This window comes from Solanum verrucosum, unplaced genomic scaffold (genome assembly GCF_900185275.1).
Source record: "Solanum verrucosum unplaced genomic scaffold, falcon-dt-bn FXZP01000125.1, whole genome shotgun sequence".
Lineage (NCBI taxonomy): Eukaryota > Viridiplantae > Streptophyta > Magnoliopsida > Solanales > Solanaceae > Solanum > Solanum verrucosum.
Window position 1 is genome coordinate 2,154,026 of NW_026019923.1, and position 19,670 is coordinate 2,173,695.

The 19,670-nt window shown below is 32.4% G+C and overlaps 2 protein-coding genes across 2 annotated transcripts in view; both read right to left on the bottom strand.

Moving 5' to 3' along the window:
- LOC125823997 (uncharacterized) overlaps nt 1-19,670 on the bottom strand; it is a 248,179-nt gene that overhangs the window by 164,410 nt on the left and 64,099 nt on the right. The window lies entirely within an intron of this gene.
- On the bottom strand, nt 824-10,438 carry LOC125823969 (dnaJ protein ERDJ2-like). Its single transcript, XM_049503321.1, has 11 exons — nt 10,286-10,438; nt 8,966-9,185; nt 8,781-8,876; nt 8,113-8,233; nt 7,908-8,014; nt 6,695-6,912; nt 6,247-6,424; nt 6,001-6,120; nt 3,973-4,059; nt 3,265-3,375; nt 824-1,968 (listed from the first exon to the last, which is right to left on the bottom strand). Exons 2-11 carry the CDS (start codon nt 9,149-9,151, stop codon nt 1,132-1,134), a joined length of 2,061 nt encoding a protein of 686 aa, XP_049359278.1. The 5' UTR covers nt 9,152-9,185; nt 10,286-10,438; the 3' UTR covers nt 824-1,131.

Here is a 19,670-nt window from a genome sequence, read left to right on the forward strand (position 1 = left end):
GTGTATCATGAATATTTTGAGAAATTATTGTCGAACTCCATTTATCATGAAATCCAAACGACCTAGTTGTCACTATGACTTGGCGTTGCTTTTATTTTATTTTTGCATTTCAGTGTGCTGAACTATTATACTAACATTCTTAGAGTCGGTTTAAATTGACTTAAAAAAATAACTTTTAAATCAAAAAATAAATAAATAATCCAACTTAAATGATTTTTAAGTCAAAAAATTAAAAAGTAGAGAATCCTACTTTTGATTTCTTAACTTTTTTAAAATCATTTCAAAGTTATTTTTAACATTTCCAAACACTCTCAAAAGCTAAAAATGACTTAGAAGTAAATTTAACCAACTTTTAAGCCGATAAAAGGAACCTTCTGATATTTTCTTTTTTTTAGCAGATATACCCAGCCAGTTTATTAAAGCAGTACATTGAACACCAACGCAATATCGCTAGTGAGACAACGAGACCAAAGTAAGAAAAATGTGAGTGAAAAACCCACTTATTTTAGTTTACATTCAAATCAAAGTAAATCCTTGACAGCCTTTGTTCTTGACACATACTATATAAACATATAGATAGCTTAAGCATGTGATAATAAGCAAAAAAAAAAAAAACGAATTGATTGACTAGTAAGTGCAAACCTGTAAATTGACTATTGATGCATTTAAATAGAAGCCATAGATGTCATTTGTGGATTGAAGTTTTAACCACAGAAAGTGAGGTAGAAGATTGCCTTCAATTGACAATTCTTTTTGGGAGGGGATAAAGAATTTGAGGTACAAACAAGGCAAAAATGAATGTCATAACGACAAGAACCATCTATAGTCGGACCAAAAAGGACTAATTTAAGCTCTATGAAGAGTACAATGCTATTATTCATGTCAAATTACAGTATTAACTGTTCTAAGTATATCAACGGTAGAAAGATGGTCCAAAGTATGTAAAAGGAAAGAAAAAAAAAACTATTAAATACTCTTTTCTTACCTGCCTCTCTCCACGACCCCAGCTCCCCAAACATTTGGAGTGAGAGGATGTTTTCTCACTGGCTTCGTCTTCTCTTCTCCCCTGGGAATTGGAACATCGTGTGAACGGGGAAATTGGGAGAACAAACAACTACCCAAGAAAGGAAGTTAGTCGGCTTCTGAACCAGATTCATCAGAGCCTGAACTGTTGCCCTTGTTATGGGCAGTGCCGTTGGCAACAGCTCCTTTACTCTTTGTTTCCTTTGTATCTTCTTCATCTTCGCTGTATTCACTTTCATAATCATCGAAATCTTCTTCTTCTTCTTCCTCGTCCTCCTCAATTCCATCCTCCATGGCAGGAGTCTCATCTGCTGCGAAACCACCTCTCGTTCCAGCTCTGCTACGTTTCATAACCTTTAACTTTATATTCGACTTTGCATCACAACCAATCCAAGAGTCACATAAGCAGAAAGAGCTCAAGTTGTAGTTCCCTTCAGCTGGAGCTTGGAACTTACCCATTACCAGTCTTGAACCATTTTTCACTTTCTCAATTGCTTCTTTAACGGCAACATTTATTTCCCTTGCACTTGCACCAGACCCTTCCTTTGACTCCTGAATCGTTTTCGATACAGCAATTATCGATGTAGCTTCATCCATGAAACTAACCTTCTGGGAGAGCCACACATCATTTGAAAAGGAGTCCGCAAGCATCAGCCAGAAATTCTCCTCTTTGTCAAAAGGAAAATACGGACAATGTGGAAGGGCACGTATCAAGCCACTACCACGGTTAAGAGTGACCCAAGCATGCATGGTAACGATGTCACCCTCTTGAATTCCCTCCTCACCTTCAGTCTCACATGTGATATCAATTGTCACTGAAGGCATCATTTCAAGAACCATCTCCACATCGTGGGATTCACCATTGGAGAACCCAGCAACTTGAGTCAGCAGATCAGCACGTTCATCCGGTGTCATGTCACGGAAGTCTTGAAATGTACGAACTTTCTGTCCATAGAAGAAAGTATTAGGGATATTCAAAACAAAAGGTTTCACTTGGCAAGCCTGCGTTAATACTTTCTAATCAATACAAGCATGCTGCCACATGAAAGGGGGAAAAAGCAGGCTGCACACCATTTACATCACAGGTAAAGAAAGAAGTTGCTTCAGTATGAATAGAAACATGAAAAATTAACACTCCAGGATAAATTAACCTGATAACCGCATGACCAATGTACATATTGATTTCTTTAATTAGGACAGTCCACGATATTCCTATGACTACAAGAGAAACACCACTAACGGAAAATATTCCAAGGTAATCCCAAAAGACCTTATAAAATTATGATTTTCATCTTCCATAAATGTGAATCAAGTTCACACCAGTTTCACAAGACATTTCACAAGGAAATAAAGAAAGAAGAAACTGATTAGAGATGCCATTAAGACTTCACAGTGAAAGCATCCATTGCATAGACTAGCCACTGACACACTCAAAGCACATGTCAAACTTTAACTATTGAAAGTATAATAAATTTGTAACATGCTAAAAGTGTAACCGTAAACTCAAAATTAACGAAACACTACTTGATCACAAAAAAGAAGCAGAGCATCTTTCGTGATATCAAGGAGTCATGAAAGTAACCACCGTATAACTAAGTGTATAAATCAAAACACTCAACCATTATTAAGTAGAAATTAAATTTTCCTGATAAATATTATTGGAGTGTAAAAATTATCGCAGACAAAATATTTGGATAAACCGAAGTACTATCTTAAGAACACTGTGTATAGAGAAAAGTTCAGATAAGCAGCTACAACTAACAATCCTCTGTAATGGAAAATCAAGTTAATAACATCCCGAACACTCAAAGTCTTCTGTTTTATTCTTTTTTTAATCTCAACACATTTTGGATCGTCTCTACTCAAGACCTCTTTTTGAGCCGGGATTACAAGGATAGTACAACCCTGCTGACATCAACGGGAAAATTTCCTTTATTCTTTTTTTGTGAGTCTATGTGTGTGTGTGTGTGGTGGTTGGGGGGTGGGGGGTTCGAGTTCGATCTCTACAGACAATTTCCTTCCTCCAACTATTGAATTAAACCAAAATTCAAAACCATAAGATGGCAAAAACTTCCCGAACACCACCAAGGAACCAATCAGAGATACAAAAGCAAGCATCTGACTGATGACGCATTGGAAGCACCAATACAGATAATTAACAACAATCTCCGTTCCAACATTCAGTAAGAGGCAGATGTGATTAGAAAGTTTGAGGAAGAGATGAAAAGCAATAATTGCAACCTTTCTCGCTATCTTTTTAACAACAGCCTCGCTAAAGTGTGGCAGCTGCAAAAATGGTGCATACCCTTCACTGGATGCACCTGCTGCCTTCCTTGCGCTGAGAGGTACTGCCTGAATCAATAACAGTAAAGTGCGTTAGAAATGAGAGGAGGAAAGAAAACCAATGCCAGCAATGTAAGTAAATGAATTTGAGTAGTTCATTGGACTTCCTAGGTCCTAAACTTTTTTAAAAGGGATGGAAACAGCCTCCAACTCCCAAACTAATAGCTGTTAGAAGTCCAAATTTTGTGCATAAAATCCTCATCGAAACAACTGAGAAATAAAATGAATGCTGACAAGAAATTTATCTTATTATCTTAATGCATGAACCTCAACAATATTTGACGCTAAACAAGAATAAGCAATGATGCCCATATGAATATGTATCCATAATTATGTCTTCAGATAATATGATTGAATACTAGCAGATACAAACATAGAGCCAGAAGAGGATGATCGCAGTCAAAATCATGGTTAAGGTACACAAGATGATATCCCACAAGTTATCACGAAATTAAGTTACTTTTCTTGCATTCTTCTGGAATAGGGAAAAGGAGAAGAAAATGATAACAAATATGCTGATAAGACGGTTAAGCACAGTTGCACATAATAGATGTAGAAACTAGTGATAATCTTTCAGAAGAGTACTGGCTCTCTAGAAAAACTAACCTGAACAATACTCTGAGACAGTTCCACCACTCCTATTGCAGGTCTTAGCCATCCATGCCCCACTGGAGGACGTGGAATAACAGCCATCTGCATGCAACAACACGAACTCCCTCAATTACCATAGCAACTCATATTATGTTAAGCAACAAAAAAAAAAAAACATGACATATGGACTTGATACAGATTAAGAGAACAGAGCACAAGAAGAATGAAAAGCTGAACAGTCTTATCCCTAGGTTATATAACGCCATTGCCGCTCCCCTCTCCCATGCACAGCTCAAAGAAAAACATAATAAATTGGAAGTCTCTGAACAATCCAACACCAAGCCACTGTTTAAACCATTTAAGGGTCATTGCTTGCATGTACTTAATGACCTAGACATTATGTATTGACATATCTTCACAATTTTAGAATGTGCCTACTTTTTTTGACATAGTAGTGCATTATTCTCATTCCCCTTCCTCCGTCTTCTCTCTCCTATTGCTTACTATATCTGTTATTTTATTTGTAGTTAATTATGCTCCAGACATTTGTTGATTTATTATGGTTACTTCATAGTTCATACAGTAACTAGAGTAATACTGAAATGAATCAAGTTGACCCTAAAACCCAGTGTAGATGTTACCAAATTTGAAAGGGCTTCAAGAATATGTCCAATAATCCCCGAACTACAAGTCCATTATTTTTTTTTTGATAAAAGTTAAAGTTGTATTCTTCAGCATTAAGGGTATGCTGGCTACCTCCAAAAAGTTACAAGCTGAAACCATAATTACATAGATCCTAGGAACTACAAGTCCATTATTATGATGTTGAGGAAGTGAATTTCTTTTACAAGTGATGCTGAAGAAGTCAATTAATTCACATGATTGACGTTAAATCCAATTTAATTCAGGACTAGACTTAGATATTAGAATTAGCATCGGGTTTCGTATTATACTAGTGATGGCAAATGAGCGAGTTGAAAATTGGTTGAGAAAAAACAGGTCATAATCCAACATGCCCATGCTTAGGCGGGTAAAAAATGGGCTCTTATTTTGGTTCAAACAGATGAGTTTGATCCATTTTATATATAGGGGTTATGGAAACTTCTATAATATTTTATATATTATCAAACATGAAACTACGCATTACTCTTGTTAATAGAGATACTTTGATAACACCATTGAATCAGTGGATTTATAAAGAGGTAGGTTAGTTACAAACTTCTTAATTTGATGCGAGGAAAAACTCTTGGATTAATTCATAGTCTTCAATAATAGATACTTCTATGTGATATATAGTTAACTCTATCACATAGGGAGCTTATTTAGGATCATAAATACCTTGGTACACAATCTCGTAGCTATCTTTTTAAGTTTTTTCCTTTCTAGTCAGACCAAGTTCTTCTGTTTAAACTATCTCACAATATATTTCTATACAACACCATTGATGTTGTATAGCGATATATTCTAGTTATTTCCGTACAATTATATATGTTTTCAAATTAACTTCTCATTTTTCGCAATCCTGCAGCTGAAACAAAAATGCATTAAAACCCAATCCGCAGAAGAAATGACAGCAATCTGGTTACCAACTCGTTCCTGCTGCTCCTACAAGTCAAGAAAGTAATGCCAGATGCCCCAAGAAAAAAAAAACTCACTGGGTTTAGTTCGAACTGGAATAGAAACCTTTTCCCTGTGATAGAGACGCATTATATATATAAATATATATGTGTCTCTGCTAACTAGTTAATACCACAAACCTCTTCTTTGGGTAAGATCAGTTGGCTATACCATGAACATTTAGATCAATAGCCATTTTAAAGATAATAACATAATGGTATTCCCCTTTAACCCTTTTTCTAAAACAGCTCGTCATCCTATATATATTTCCCACCTTGTTAGTGAAAATTTTCCTTTTCTAATGAGTCAGTTACCACCTATACCATGCAAGCAGTAAATGAAAAGTAGCACTACCAGTAACCTTATCAAAAAGAAAACAAGCACTAACAGTAGTAATAGGACTACAAACAGAAAGAATGGTGATACCTTCATCAATTCTTCCAGAAGCCGAGGTGCAAGTTCAAGCACATGTCTGAAATCACGCTGTAAAGTTGGAGACAAGGCTGCCGTCTCACGTGTCAATTGGGTTTGAAGCAACAATTCAGTCTGCAAGCAGAAAAGTACTTCTAGCTATATTCTCTTTTTCACAAAAAAAGAAAAAAGAAAAAAAAAAAAGAGGACAATTTTGACGAGGCTTTTTGACCTTGGAAAAAGAAGAGAGACCACTCATACCTTTACTAAAGCAGGATGCTGCTTCCAAAACTTAGCCTGTTCTTGCCGAATATTCTTAAGATCCAGATTTAGCTCACTTCTAACCAAGACAAACAGTCTCTGCAGAGGTTCTTCGTCAGACCGATGAACAGGAATATCCATGAATTCAGAAGCCTTAATGAAAACATCCATGACCTTGCTGCATCATTGAAGCAACATTACAAGAGACAGAATGGAGTAAATAAAGGCAACATCATCCAAGAAAGCGACGACTACCGCATAGTGGAAGGGGGGAGAGAATTATTTGATTCAAGACGATAAACTAGAAACCAAAGCATCGCTATGCAACTATTACATTTCGACAACATTTCAGCCAGCAAATGTGATTTTCAATCTTATGAAGCAATCTACAAACTTAAATGTGTATATCCTTGAGTAGAAAGCAAAATAGACTATTTCTCTCACATACCTTGGAGCTAAAGAAGGTTTCATTAAGTGGTAATATGCGGCTAATGTTGAGTGCATGACATAGTTTCCAGTATACTTTGACGACCTAGACAAGTATATAACAGAAACTGTCAAGGGCAGAATTATACAGACTCCAACAATTCCAAGCAACAGTATTCCTTCAGATGCTCCATCGATGTTTAGAAGGAACTGCGGGAGGGCAATGCCCATTTGAAGCCCCTGCAGGGAACACAAAAAGAGAATTTTTTTTTATTAAAAATGAGTACATTCCTCACAAATGAAAAGATCATATCTCGGACAAAAAGCACTGTGGCATTTCCATGTCCTCCTATCCCCCACATCCACATGACGATGATCACGTGCGGACCCACATAGAGCCTTGTGGGTGCTCGAGCACCCATTGAACCCGACATGAAATATATATACGTATATAAAAAATACTATGAAACCTAGATAATTAATTAGTAAGAACTCAGAAATAACTGTTGGATGTGCCTCATTGGTTAGCAGCCAGGTGCTGAAGAAGCAGTACCACAGGTCGTGTGATCAATTCTCCAGAAGTGATCTTTTTCTATTGCAATTTTCTTTCCCTAATTCTAGATTTCTAGTTCCTTTTTGCTGACTTATCAAAGAAAGAGAAAAATCGGCATTCAAAAGACTTCAAAATACCTTCTTAAGACTTGAACAGTTTCTAAAACAATATTTGCAACTTAGAAGTTCATAATTAGCAAGAATAGTCTTATTTATTTTAATTTCAAAATATGGAAAAATCTTTGAGTACAATCGTAATTTGTGCCGAAAATTCCGCCACCGTGGTTTGTAGCCACATACTCTTAACTTTTTGAACTACATGTTCCACCCTCTCTCCAAGGAATTGCAAATTTTCTCATCCAAACGGCATAAAAAATGACTTATACATTTCTAAAGTTGTTTAATTCACTATGTAAGGTGTAAGATATTCGCAAGAGTAAGCGATGTTATTATTACTCATTTTAATTTCAAACTACGAAAAGTCATAGAGTACAATTTGTGACTTGATACATTCTTTTGTGATGGTAATATTAAACATAACTTTCTCATTTTTTCACGATTGCGTTCAAATAGTTCTTGCACTTATACTAAGTGAATGGTAATGATTTTATGTTTAAAAAAGTGAAGCACCCACGACCTTCAGATCTTGGATCCACCACTGACGATGATAGATGTGGAATTACCTGCCGTCCATCGGGATGGCCATATTTTTCAAAATTTTCCCTAGATATTGGATCCGTTAGAGCCTGATAAGCCTTTGAGATGAATTCAACAAAGTATGAGTGTGCCTCTGCAATAGAAGAGATAAATAGTCATGGCCAAGTGGCTGCAAATATAGTTCATCACAGTAATACCTAGATGTGAACACATGATAGCTCTGTGTTCAACCTGGATCTGGATTTTTATCGGGATGATACTGAATGGAAAGTCTCCGATACGCCTTCTTTATTTCAGAGTCAGAAGCTCCATATTCCAGTCCAAGGATACTGAATGGCTCGAATATTTGGACCTACAGAATAAAATGTTTAAACTATGTAGAAATGGAAATCCAAGAGGCCAGTGTGTAGGTTGATAAAGATGGTGCTTACAATAATGCTTTCTTAAGACCAATGGAACTTGAACTTTTATATATATATGACCATGAGAATTTGACATCAGTAAAAGAATACCTCAATGCTTGTGTAAGTAAAACATTTATGATGTGTGAATTCAAAGACTTAACAAATATGACCTACAGAGACGAGCACTAAGAAATTTAAGAACACAAGTGTTGTACTGTTGAAGACAGCACTAGATTTAAGAACATGCAAACAATCATTTATAAAATAAAACCAAATTGAATCCTATCCAAAGGTAGCTTAAAAGCACAAGAACACCTAAACTCTGATAAATTTGCACATATAAACAAAAAAGCTATCGCATTTTCTGCAACTATTTACCAATAGTATCATTTTTCAACTTAAGGAGTTCTTGGAAAGAGGTTGCCACACGCTTGCATTACAAAAAAAAATATGGCTATCAAGTTTAAGAAGAAGAACCAGACAAACAGCAATTACCTCAGTGCTGATCTGCTTGATGTAATAAACTAGAACAGCCATGACGACCCACAGAAGTACGAGGGTCAGATTACTGTATGTTGAGAAGTTTGAAATCTGAAAATCAGAAGTAAAATTATATAAATCCGATTACAGAGTTTAACTTTAATATTAAAACCCAGAAACTAGGTTATACAGAAACTTGCCCGCCTGAATATGGATTTGTGATACTTTCCGGACCGAACGCAGACTGAACACTGGCAGTTGATTTTGGCAGCCTTTTTCTTGAAAGCACCAAATAAATTGACTATAGTGTAAGGAACTAATGGCAAAGCCATTAAAGTCAAGACAAAGATGGGAAAAAGTGCGCTGTTCTCTTCAGAAGCCCCCATATTGAATTTTTCTTAGAATCTAGCAGAGACACTCCTGAAATGATGATTCTTATTAGAGTACAATACATCCAAAAAGGGCTCAAACCAGCCTTAATACACAATTTCAAAAAATTATATACTTCGAACCAAGCTTTCTCAAACTCTGCCTTATATCATGACAAGTTCAGCTAAGCTGAACTAAGCTTGATATACTACTGAAATGCTTGTTTCCATTGAGCATAACTCATCAAATATAAATTCAGGACAGCCTCCAATTCAAGGACAAAACAGTGGTTCAAAACTGCAGAACCAAACATTAACTACAAAAATGTACATATTGGTTCAACTTCAAGTATTTTCATCATGAGAAATTCAGCTAAGCAGAACTACGCTGAGTGCAATTCTGATCCATCATAAACAAGCTAGCAAGATGATAACAAATTGCAGAAGTTCCCTATCTACTTCCAATAAATTGTTTGTTCTAAGCTACCAAGGGTGTGACCTAGTGGTCAATGAGCTGGGTTGAGAACTATGAGGTCTCAAGTTCAAATCACAACAGACAAAAAACACCACGTGACTTCTTTTCGCCTGTCTTAGCTTTGGTTAGACAAAGTTAACTGATATTTATTGTTGGTAAGAGATGGTAGATACACCATGGAATTAACCTAGGTGCCCACAAGCCGGCCAGACACCACCGTTACCAAAGAATTAAATGAACTGTCTATTCAAACTTTATGAACACTTATTTACCATTCACAGAATGAGCTAAGAAAAAAGTACTCCAACAACTCCTGAATATGATGATCCCGATTCATGGAAAAATGCTCACATATCCTCCAATTCAACGGCAGAAACTATTATTCAAATTTAACCTAAAGTCCTAACTTGAACAGAAATTTCTAAATTCACGCCTACTTACGTTTCGAACATTATCAATCCTACTACACCATGTTAAGAACGAAAAACAGCTCGATATTGAAGATCAATTCATCAGTTCACACAGATATTCGATATTGTAATATACATTACGAAAAAAATGTCAGCTATTTGTTTGACCTAGCAAACTGCATCAAGATAGAAATGAAAGGCTACTCCTATTTGTTTGCCCTACCAAAACTGCATCATATATAAACGGAAACGAAGGAATTGACTCACCGTGAATGCAGATCACCGATGTTGTAAGTCGACTGAAGTTCGCCGGAGATAATCCCACGGTCGCCGGAGTAGCGTAAAATCGTGAAGCAGCTACCGGGCCGATTTAGGCGGCTTAAAATTAAGCAAATTTAGATCGGCTCCAGTTTGCTTTCTACTGAAGTACTCCGTATATCAAATTTGTGTTATTTGCTATTATAACCTCAGAGTTACCTTTATTATCCAATTTATCTCAAATTATTCCTTATATATGTTCTGACCCCAAAGCTATAACTTTGAATTAACTTTTACTCATTTAATTAGTCACGATTCACGTGTTATGTTAAACTTATATGCTATAACTTTATTTAAGTAATGACATCGACTTCTTATGACCACTTATAATTCAAGTAGAAAAATAGATATTTTCACATTAAGTATATATTTTTTAGATTTCTTATATAGAAAAAATATACAAAACAAGCATAAGATTGAAAATAAATTACTAAATTAATTGGCCCTATAAAAGGTCCAATTGTGAATTCTTCTTCTTCTTTTTTGCATCAAAAGTAAGAAACACATATTTAATTAATTTAAAATTAAATATATAGAGGCATACATTACAGGAATTAAAATTAAATAATTAAAGGACCAAAGATGTTAGTATCTCCAAAGTTGTTATATGTAATGCAATTTTTTTGGAACATTAAAGTTTGTTAACTTTGACCAGTAGAAGCCTCATTCAATTGGTATACTGACTTCATCAGACCAATTACATCCTGCCACATCATCTATTTGAGGTGGCCTATTTAATTTTTGGTATAGACAAAACTTAAAATTAGTAAAGCTATTGGTAATTAATGGTAAATTCTTTAAAAAAAAATACTCCATATAATAGTACTGATCCCCAATTACTTGTTCAATTTTCTTTTTTTACTTGTTCAGACAAATTAATAGAGGACACTTGTTTTACCTATTATACCCTCAATTAATTAACGGAAAAGGGTCAAAATTGCCCCTGAATCATATGAAATAGATCACTTATACCCTCCGTTACAGTTTGGGATAAAAATACCCCCGCCGTTATCTGATATACCGTGAGTTTACGGTATTTCTAATACATTTCACTTACAAGTTGTGTGTGTCTAGGGCCTTTTTATATTGTGTTTTTATGTGTTTTATCATGTTTTGCAGGAAAGGTGTTCAGGCGCGGAAGTTTAGAGACAGCTGAAGGAAATGCAGAAAAAGGCATCCACGGAGGTCATCTACGGACCGTAGGTCCATTCACGGTCCGTAGGTGATGACCGTAGATCAGCAGGCATGGTGTTGAGGACAAATCAGGGAAATCTGACCAAGTGTGGAACCACGGTGCCCATTGACGGTCCGTAGATTGATCTACGGACCGTACTGTTGATCCGTAGAGTGAGATTGCGAGAGTTCCAGTACCTGATTTTTGAAGATTCTAAGTATGGAGCTACGGAAGGGATTGACGGACCGTAGGTCGATCTACCGTCCATGCTGCTGGTCCGTCGTTTGCTTCAGAGAAGCTGATTGTTGGATGCTGAAATATTTTCTAAGTCTTGAGTGACGGAAGGGACTTACGGACCGTAGATCCATCGACGGTCCGTAAGTCAGTCTCGTGGATCGAAGACGCGTACCTGAACAAAACTTTTCTTAATTTGTTTCTTTTTTTATTTAGGATTTGTTTTCTATAAATAGGACGTGTAAACCTCATTTTTGGGGGTTAGACACTATTATTCTATTTTTGCTTGGTAACTTTGGAGATTAATTTGCAACCCTAGCAATTATTGATTTCCCAAGTTCGTTTTGAAGATTTTGGCTTTGTAATTCAAGTTAATTTTCTGGGTTTATTATTCTCTTTACGTAAGTTCATGATTTCTTCATCTACAATTATGAATTGTGTTCTTGCCAATATGAGTAACTAAATCCACAACTAGGGTTGTGGGAACCATGATCAATTAACAAAGTATGAATAGTAAATAAGCAATTCTTGACTAGTATTTTGCATGCATTGATAATTCTTTCGTTTAGAAGTCTTTTTAACGGTGGCCAACGTTAGAACTCGCCTTGTTACTACTTGCCGGACCAAGGAGGTAATTAACAAGAAAAGAATTATCAACATAGATTTAGTGTGATACTATCTAATAGGCTAGTATCGATTAGTGCGAAGTAATAACTAAGCCAAACATTGATTATGATGTCTAATATGAGGTAAAGGTAAGGGTTAGTAAATTATACACACGTAGCCGGACCAAGGTGCGGGGTGAAATTCTCTAGATGCCGGACCAAGGATTTAGAGATACCTAACTTATTACTTTGCATGTAATACACTAGAAAAGGATTGTTATTACTAGGATTACTGCGTTATGAGATTATGGGGAACATGTATACCCTAGTTATTTCTCTTATCTTGATAACAACCAAAGTTGAGTTTAATTATTGACTACTTATTAAGTTCTTACTATTTGTTTCACACAAGCACAACCCCATTTTTATTACCTGTTTCTGGAAATAATTTGACTAATTGATATAATTGTTGGTTAAAAGTAAAGTCTAAACCATTTTCCTCGTGGGATCGATCTCAACCTACAAGTTGGGTTCTTTACTTGATAACGATCGCTTATGCTTCTGAAAGGAGGTGTAATTTGAGCGTATCATTATCCCAAGAGACCACAAATACCCTTCAAAAGTTAACATTCTAAATTTTTAATGACGTGGCAAGCCACATAGGACTGATTCCTCCACCTAAGCTGCCAACTAGGATTTCCACTAACCCATCAATTCATCCTCCCAAAAATTAACCTCTATAAGTTCCATAACTCAAGCAATGTATTCAAAGTTATGTATTCTGTTACTAATTCTACATTTCAATACCATGTGGCACAAAAAATGTTGAACATATTATTTATTTTGATAAACAACCAGATACTAAGTGTGGAGTTTTATCCAAAGTTGTTGTAGGAAAGCTACCAGCTCATCCGCATAATCAAGAACCATTTGTCGAGCAAAACAATATTCAAAATAATTTCAGTGCTCAGTTTAGTTATCTAAATAACTATCGATATAAACAATTAACTTGATCTTGAAAATTAAATCACTTCCTCAATTGAATTGATGGAGCCTCTGACATTGCTTCAATGATAAAGAAGATTCGATTTTTTTCTCTCAAAATTAGGTTTGATTTGGGAAGATGAATTGATTGGTCAGCAGGAATGAATTAGTGGGAATCCTAGTTGGTATCTTAGGTGGAGGAATTAGTCTCAAGTGGCTTGCCATGTCATTAAAAAATTGAAAGTTAACTTTTGAGGGGTATTTGTGGTCTCTTGGAATAACGGTGGGGTATTTTTTATCCCAAAATGTAACAGAGGGTATAAGTGATCTATTTCATATAGTTCAGGGGCAATTTTGACCCTTTTCCGATTAATTAATTTTGAAAAACATAAAACTTCTTGAGAATCTTAAATTTTTAATTCATCTACTCCATAATTTATAGGGGTAAAATGGTAAACTTACTATGTCAATAATTGTTTTCTTAATAGGTGTGCCGACTCAAAAGTGGACAAGTAATTAGGAACAGAGAGAGTGATATTTAGAAAAATTTGTGGGGACCATTTTCAGGACAATTATTTAGTAAATAATTAGCTTTTTATTTCAGTGGTTATTTATGAACTATTTAGATTACGGTCTAAAAAAAACTTATATAATTTGAAATTTTATGAGAAAACTATATGGGAACGGTTCAGGACTATTTTATCCTTGATTATTTCGATTTGAAATTTTTGAGAATAAAAAAATATAAAAAGGATATCACCTTTAGAATTGATTTTTATAATGTGCAAATTCATATTTAATCAATCAAAAACATCAAATAGATAAATTAAAAATGTTTGTTGGGATTCAACCTATATGATCAAATTGTTCCATTTACTACCCTTATAAAAAATCCTCACATTTAACTCAAATGATATGGAAGTAATTTGCATATTATAACACGATCGATGCATAAGAACTATCACATAAAGGACCATGTATTTTGTTTTCATGATTTAGATATCTTATACTAAAATATCGATAACTTTGTATAAATATAATGTATTTGTGTATATTAAAGTATAAATTTTTGGAATCATATATGAAATTACAATCTATCCCTATTTAGTTTGTAATTACATTAATCCCTGAAAAAGTAAAACAAACCAGATACATAATATGTAGCTCGGATACATTAAAAACTAACTCGGATACATTATAAAATAAACTTGATACATAATATGTAGCTCGGATACATAATAAATAATTTAGAATTAGGAGAGAAATAAAGAATTTTAGAGGTTTTTAGAAATATAAAGGAAATATTATAAATAAGAGAAACATAAGACGTGTATTTCAGTAATTTTTCCTATTAAATAAGGTACAAAAGGAGAATAAATTAATGGACCAACTCAAAAACATTTTTCAATAAATTAAGGGAAAATTTTCAAAACAACAATATTTTAGCTTTTAGTGGGACTCCTTAGCAACAACTTCATTATTTATTAAAAATGTCATTATTGTAGTTTGTTAAGGGATTAGTTATGTATTTATTTTATTTTGATTAATTTGAAAGAATACAAATAATTAATAACAAAACAAATAAAATATGGAACAAAAAAATTAAATACAAATCAGTTACGTTTTGGAAAGAGCATAAATAGTCATCTTTCCGTCAAGCGTTTTTTTGCTTTCTTCTTAAGAACATCAAAAAAAAAAAAATTAAAATAATTTAGTTTGTCTTGCGAATCATTCACATGATAACTTTCAAAGCTTCTTCAAGTTGAATACGACATATTTTTGAAACAAATTTTTCAAAATTGACAACTATAAATTTGTCGTATCCAGTGAACAATCGAAAAACAATTAGGTATCTTTGTATGCATTGGGATTTATAGTTTTTTTTCGGATGTTTTGTATCTAAATTATGATGTATAACGAATGAAATTGATTTTTTTTTAGTTTAGTAGCTATTTTTTCTGTTTGAATGCATACAATAATTTGTATCTCATTAAGTTAATGTAACTAATCGATCGTGAACTATATGTTGAATACAACAATATATGAATACAAATGTGAGATGAAAATACAAAGTTATAAATACAAAGTGAAATTGAATATAAAGTTGTGAATACAAAAGAAATACTCTCTTCATTTGAAATACAAAGTGACTTTGAGAGGTAAAATACAAACTAATGAATCATGAACTATATGTTGAATACAACAATATATGAATACAAAAGTGAGATGAAATACAAAGTGAGATTGAATCTAAAGTTGTGAATACAAAAGAAATTAAATACTCTCTTCATTTGAAATACAAAGTGATTTTTAAAGGTAAAGTACACACATAAAATACAAAACTTGTTGGTATACAATTAGGTTGAATACAAAACAAAAGAGAAATACAAACTTGTTCACATATAAATTGAGATTGAAATACAAAATGAATACCCAATAAAATACAAAATTGTTAGCATACAGTTAGGATGAATACAAATTAAGAAGGAAATACAAACATGTTGGTATACTAATTGAGATTGAAATACAAACATGTTGGTATACTAATTGAGATTGAAATACAATGTAAAAAACAAAAAATGTAAAACTTGTTGATATATAGATAGAATGAATATACAAATAAACTGTTGATTAAGACATTGTAGATAGACATATGCTTTCCCCAAATCTAAAATCCTAAAAGAAAATATAAATGTATTAAAAATAAAACAAAATAACCATATGAATGAATTTGTAGATTCTAATAAATCTGAAATATTAAAACGAAATTAGAAAAAAATCGAAAAAAAATTGTTTAATCGACTAAAAATCTAAAATACATAAATTTTACATAAATATGTAAACAAACTTGCATAAAAATCGAAAAATTAACGAAAAATCTGTAATATGTACAATGCGAAATAGAAATCATAAACGTTGATATTGAAAATAAATCAAAAGAAATCTAAATAACTAATTGAAATACATAAATATTAGATGAATATGTAAAAAAAACTTGCACAAAAATTAAAAAAATTGACGGAATATCCGTAATATGTACAATGCGAAATATAAACCATAAACGGTGATATTGAAAACAAATCAAAAGAAATCTATATAACTAATCGAAATGGATAATAGAAATTACCTTGTCAACCGAGAAATCTGCTTGAATTAATAAAGAGATTTTGTTTAACAATAAAGAAAATTTCTGGATGAACAACAATATAGCACCTTGAAGAAAGATAAACTTGAAACGTGAAAGGTGGGGAAGAAATGTGAAAGTTGGGGAAGAAACGTGAATGGTGATGAAAAAAGATTAATGGTATTGGTTTAATTTTATTTTTTCACTTTAAACGGTTATTGGTATATAATTTGGTCCAATATAGGACTCTTTCCATAAATAAAATTAATTTAAAATACTAAAATTTGAATACATATTATTTTATAAAAATATTGTCATTCTGCCATTTTAAATAAATTTTTTAAAGTGTTGTTATTTTAACTAATTATGTTAGGTATTATGACTTAATTGCTAATTTTTCCAATTTTAATTAACTTAATTCTTTAATTTTACTTTTTTTTTGAAGCCCAACACTTAAATTTTAGCCAACTATTAAAACCTTAAGTTTAAATCTCTCAATATTCATTACTTCAAAGATCACGCTATCTCTATTCTTTATAAAATTTTCTAATGCAACACTGAATAATTTAAAGCTCAAGCTATAGAAGATGGTAATTGATTAGTTTTGACTATTAAATATTGTTTGTTTTTTTGGAGAAGTAATTTCTCAATATTTTAAGGTGTAATTTTATTGAAAACTCTATTGATAAGATGTTGAGATCTCCAAAATATTGAATCAACTTTATGCTATAGACAATGAGTTTTTTTAGTTTCTGAAACTTGGTACATTGGATGAATCACTTTGTTTGTGTAATAGCTTATTTGTGAATTATTCATGTATTAAGTGTTTCTGTCAATCGAGATGTGTATGTCCTTAACAAACTTATTACTTTTGAACCGAAAAAATCCAAAAAAACCTAACCAAATCGATGATAACCAAACCGACGGTTATTTTTTTGGTTTGGTTTTAAAATTTTAAAAACCGATTTAAATTTGTTTGATTTTAATTTTAACTAATAACCGATCCAAATCGAACCATGAACACCCCTATTCTCCATGTTATCATATCATATATATAAAAAAAGAGTGCCTAACCTCGACTTACTCGTACTAAATGATAATTACAATAAATTGATGAATATATGACATATATAAAAATATAGACATTTATTATTTAATCATGAATAATATTAATTTTTTACTTCACTAAATTATTTCACCAGAATAAATTTGATTTAATTCAAACAAACGAGATTGGTAATTACCCTACCACAAATTTCGAATTAGTGAATGAAATTTTGATCCAATAGCAAAGCCAAAGATAAAACTTTTCAACTCATTCCAGTGGCACTTAAAATAAAGATATTATTGGTATTTTTCAATATATAAGTATATGATGGTAAATTAATGGAACTAAAAGAATATCCCATCAAAATGCTTTACAACAGAAACACTTTTAACTTTTAGTAGACATTTTCAAACTGAAAAATAATATTTAAAAATTAAAATTGTGTTTAGGTATAAATACAAAATATATATTTTTTTTAATTGTGAATAATTTAAAGTGAAAACACTTTTTTTGACATTTTAAAATTTTTGAATTCAAAGCTTTTGTTCAAGCTTTAACTACAAATTTTGAATTTTGAATATTATGCAACTCAAATATGAATATTAGTTTGTGATTTCAATAGATATATTGTATATAAATGAAAAAAATGAATAATGCCACAAATTTTACTAATGGTCAAGATGAGTGGTAAATGGTAAGTAACCTCCATCCTCAATTGAAGGTGACTAGTTTGAGCTTTTGAAAATAGTCACTTTACTCTTCAAAGTAAAAAAATAAATAAATGATCCAAATCCGTATTAATCCAACTTCAAAATGGTTAACCCGACATTGAATACCTCAACGTTCAGATTCCAGCAAACACACAACAATATTTGGTGATTTCTTTTCAAGTGTTTAAGTCTTGATGCAGAGTCACTCAATACATGTGTTAGTGAAATATAACAACTATTACATCAAAATTAGCATATGATCTGTCTGAAATAATCTCTCTATTTCTCGTAAGTATACAAATAAAATCTACATACACTATATTAATCTTCTCAAACTTTACGCATATCAAACACTCACAAGCTGATTTAGACGCGACTATTTTTATAAAGGAATATGATGGAATAATGCCATTAAGATTCACAAAAAGATCATAATGTAAAACTCGAAACCCCACAAGTTAGAAAAAGACAGCTAATCACTTGCACAGGACTTACATTAGTAGCCTTTCATTCCTCATCTTTTTTCAAGATTCAAATAATATTATCAATTTCTACAAAAAATAATAATAATTGTGGGCCCATTTGGCACTATAGAACTCCACCTTTTTAATGGAAAAAAATAAATATCAAATTGACGATGGAGAAATTTGTGTGTGGACCCATTCACTCCAATCTCCATGCGACCCATCACAATAAATTTGGAAGTTTCCACAAAATATGGACTCTATAAACTCATTTCCCAAAAAGAAAAAGATCCTCAATTTTATTTATATTCATATTTATCACTAATAATAATTGTGGTTAATTAATCACTTTAACTAATACTACTATATTACTTAATCATGGTAAAATTAAAAAAGGCCCTTAAAAAGATATCTATGTTCAATAGTGAAATTAGAAAATTGTTAAAGTAGATTAAAAAAAGTAACTTCGTATAATAATTTGTAGCATGTTTCGAACCATCTTTATCACTATAAAGGAATTTAAAAATTAATATATATACATAAAACATAGTATAATTTTTCATCAATGCAGCTTCAGTTAAAATGACTTATGTCTAATTGCAATTTGAATAGAAAAAAATAATAACAAAGATATTTCGAATTATTTAGAGATCTTATGCGTTATTTTCCCCCTTACTAATTTTTCCATGTAAATGATCTTATAATTGAAGTAATACTTGTAACGAATTACACAATCAGATCTTTCAAGATAGTAATAAAAAAACCACAATTCAAATACGTAATATTTTAAAAATTCGAACAAATAATTTCACAGTCAATATATCATTTAGGAAAATAATCTTAAAATTAAAATAACGTTTATTCAAATCTCTCGAAGTAATGATTAAATGATCATAATTCAAATAACAGTATTTAAGGATGGAAGAGAGAATATACTTATTATTCTAAGAATCCTACTGTAGGTGAACCATTCTTCTTAAATATATAATTA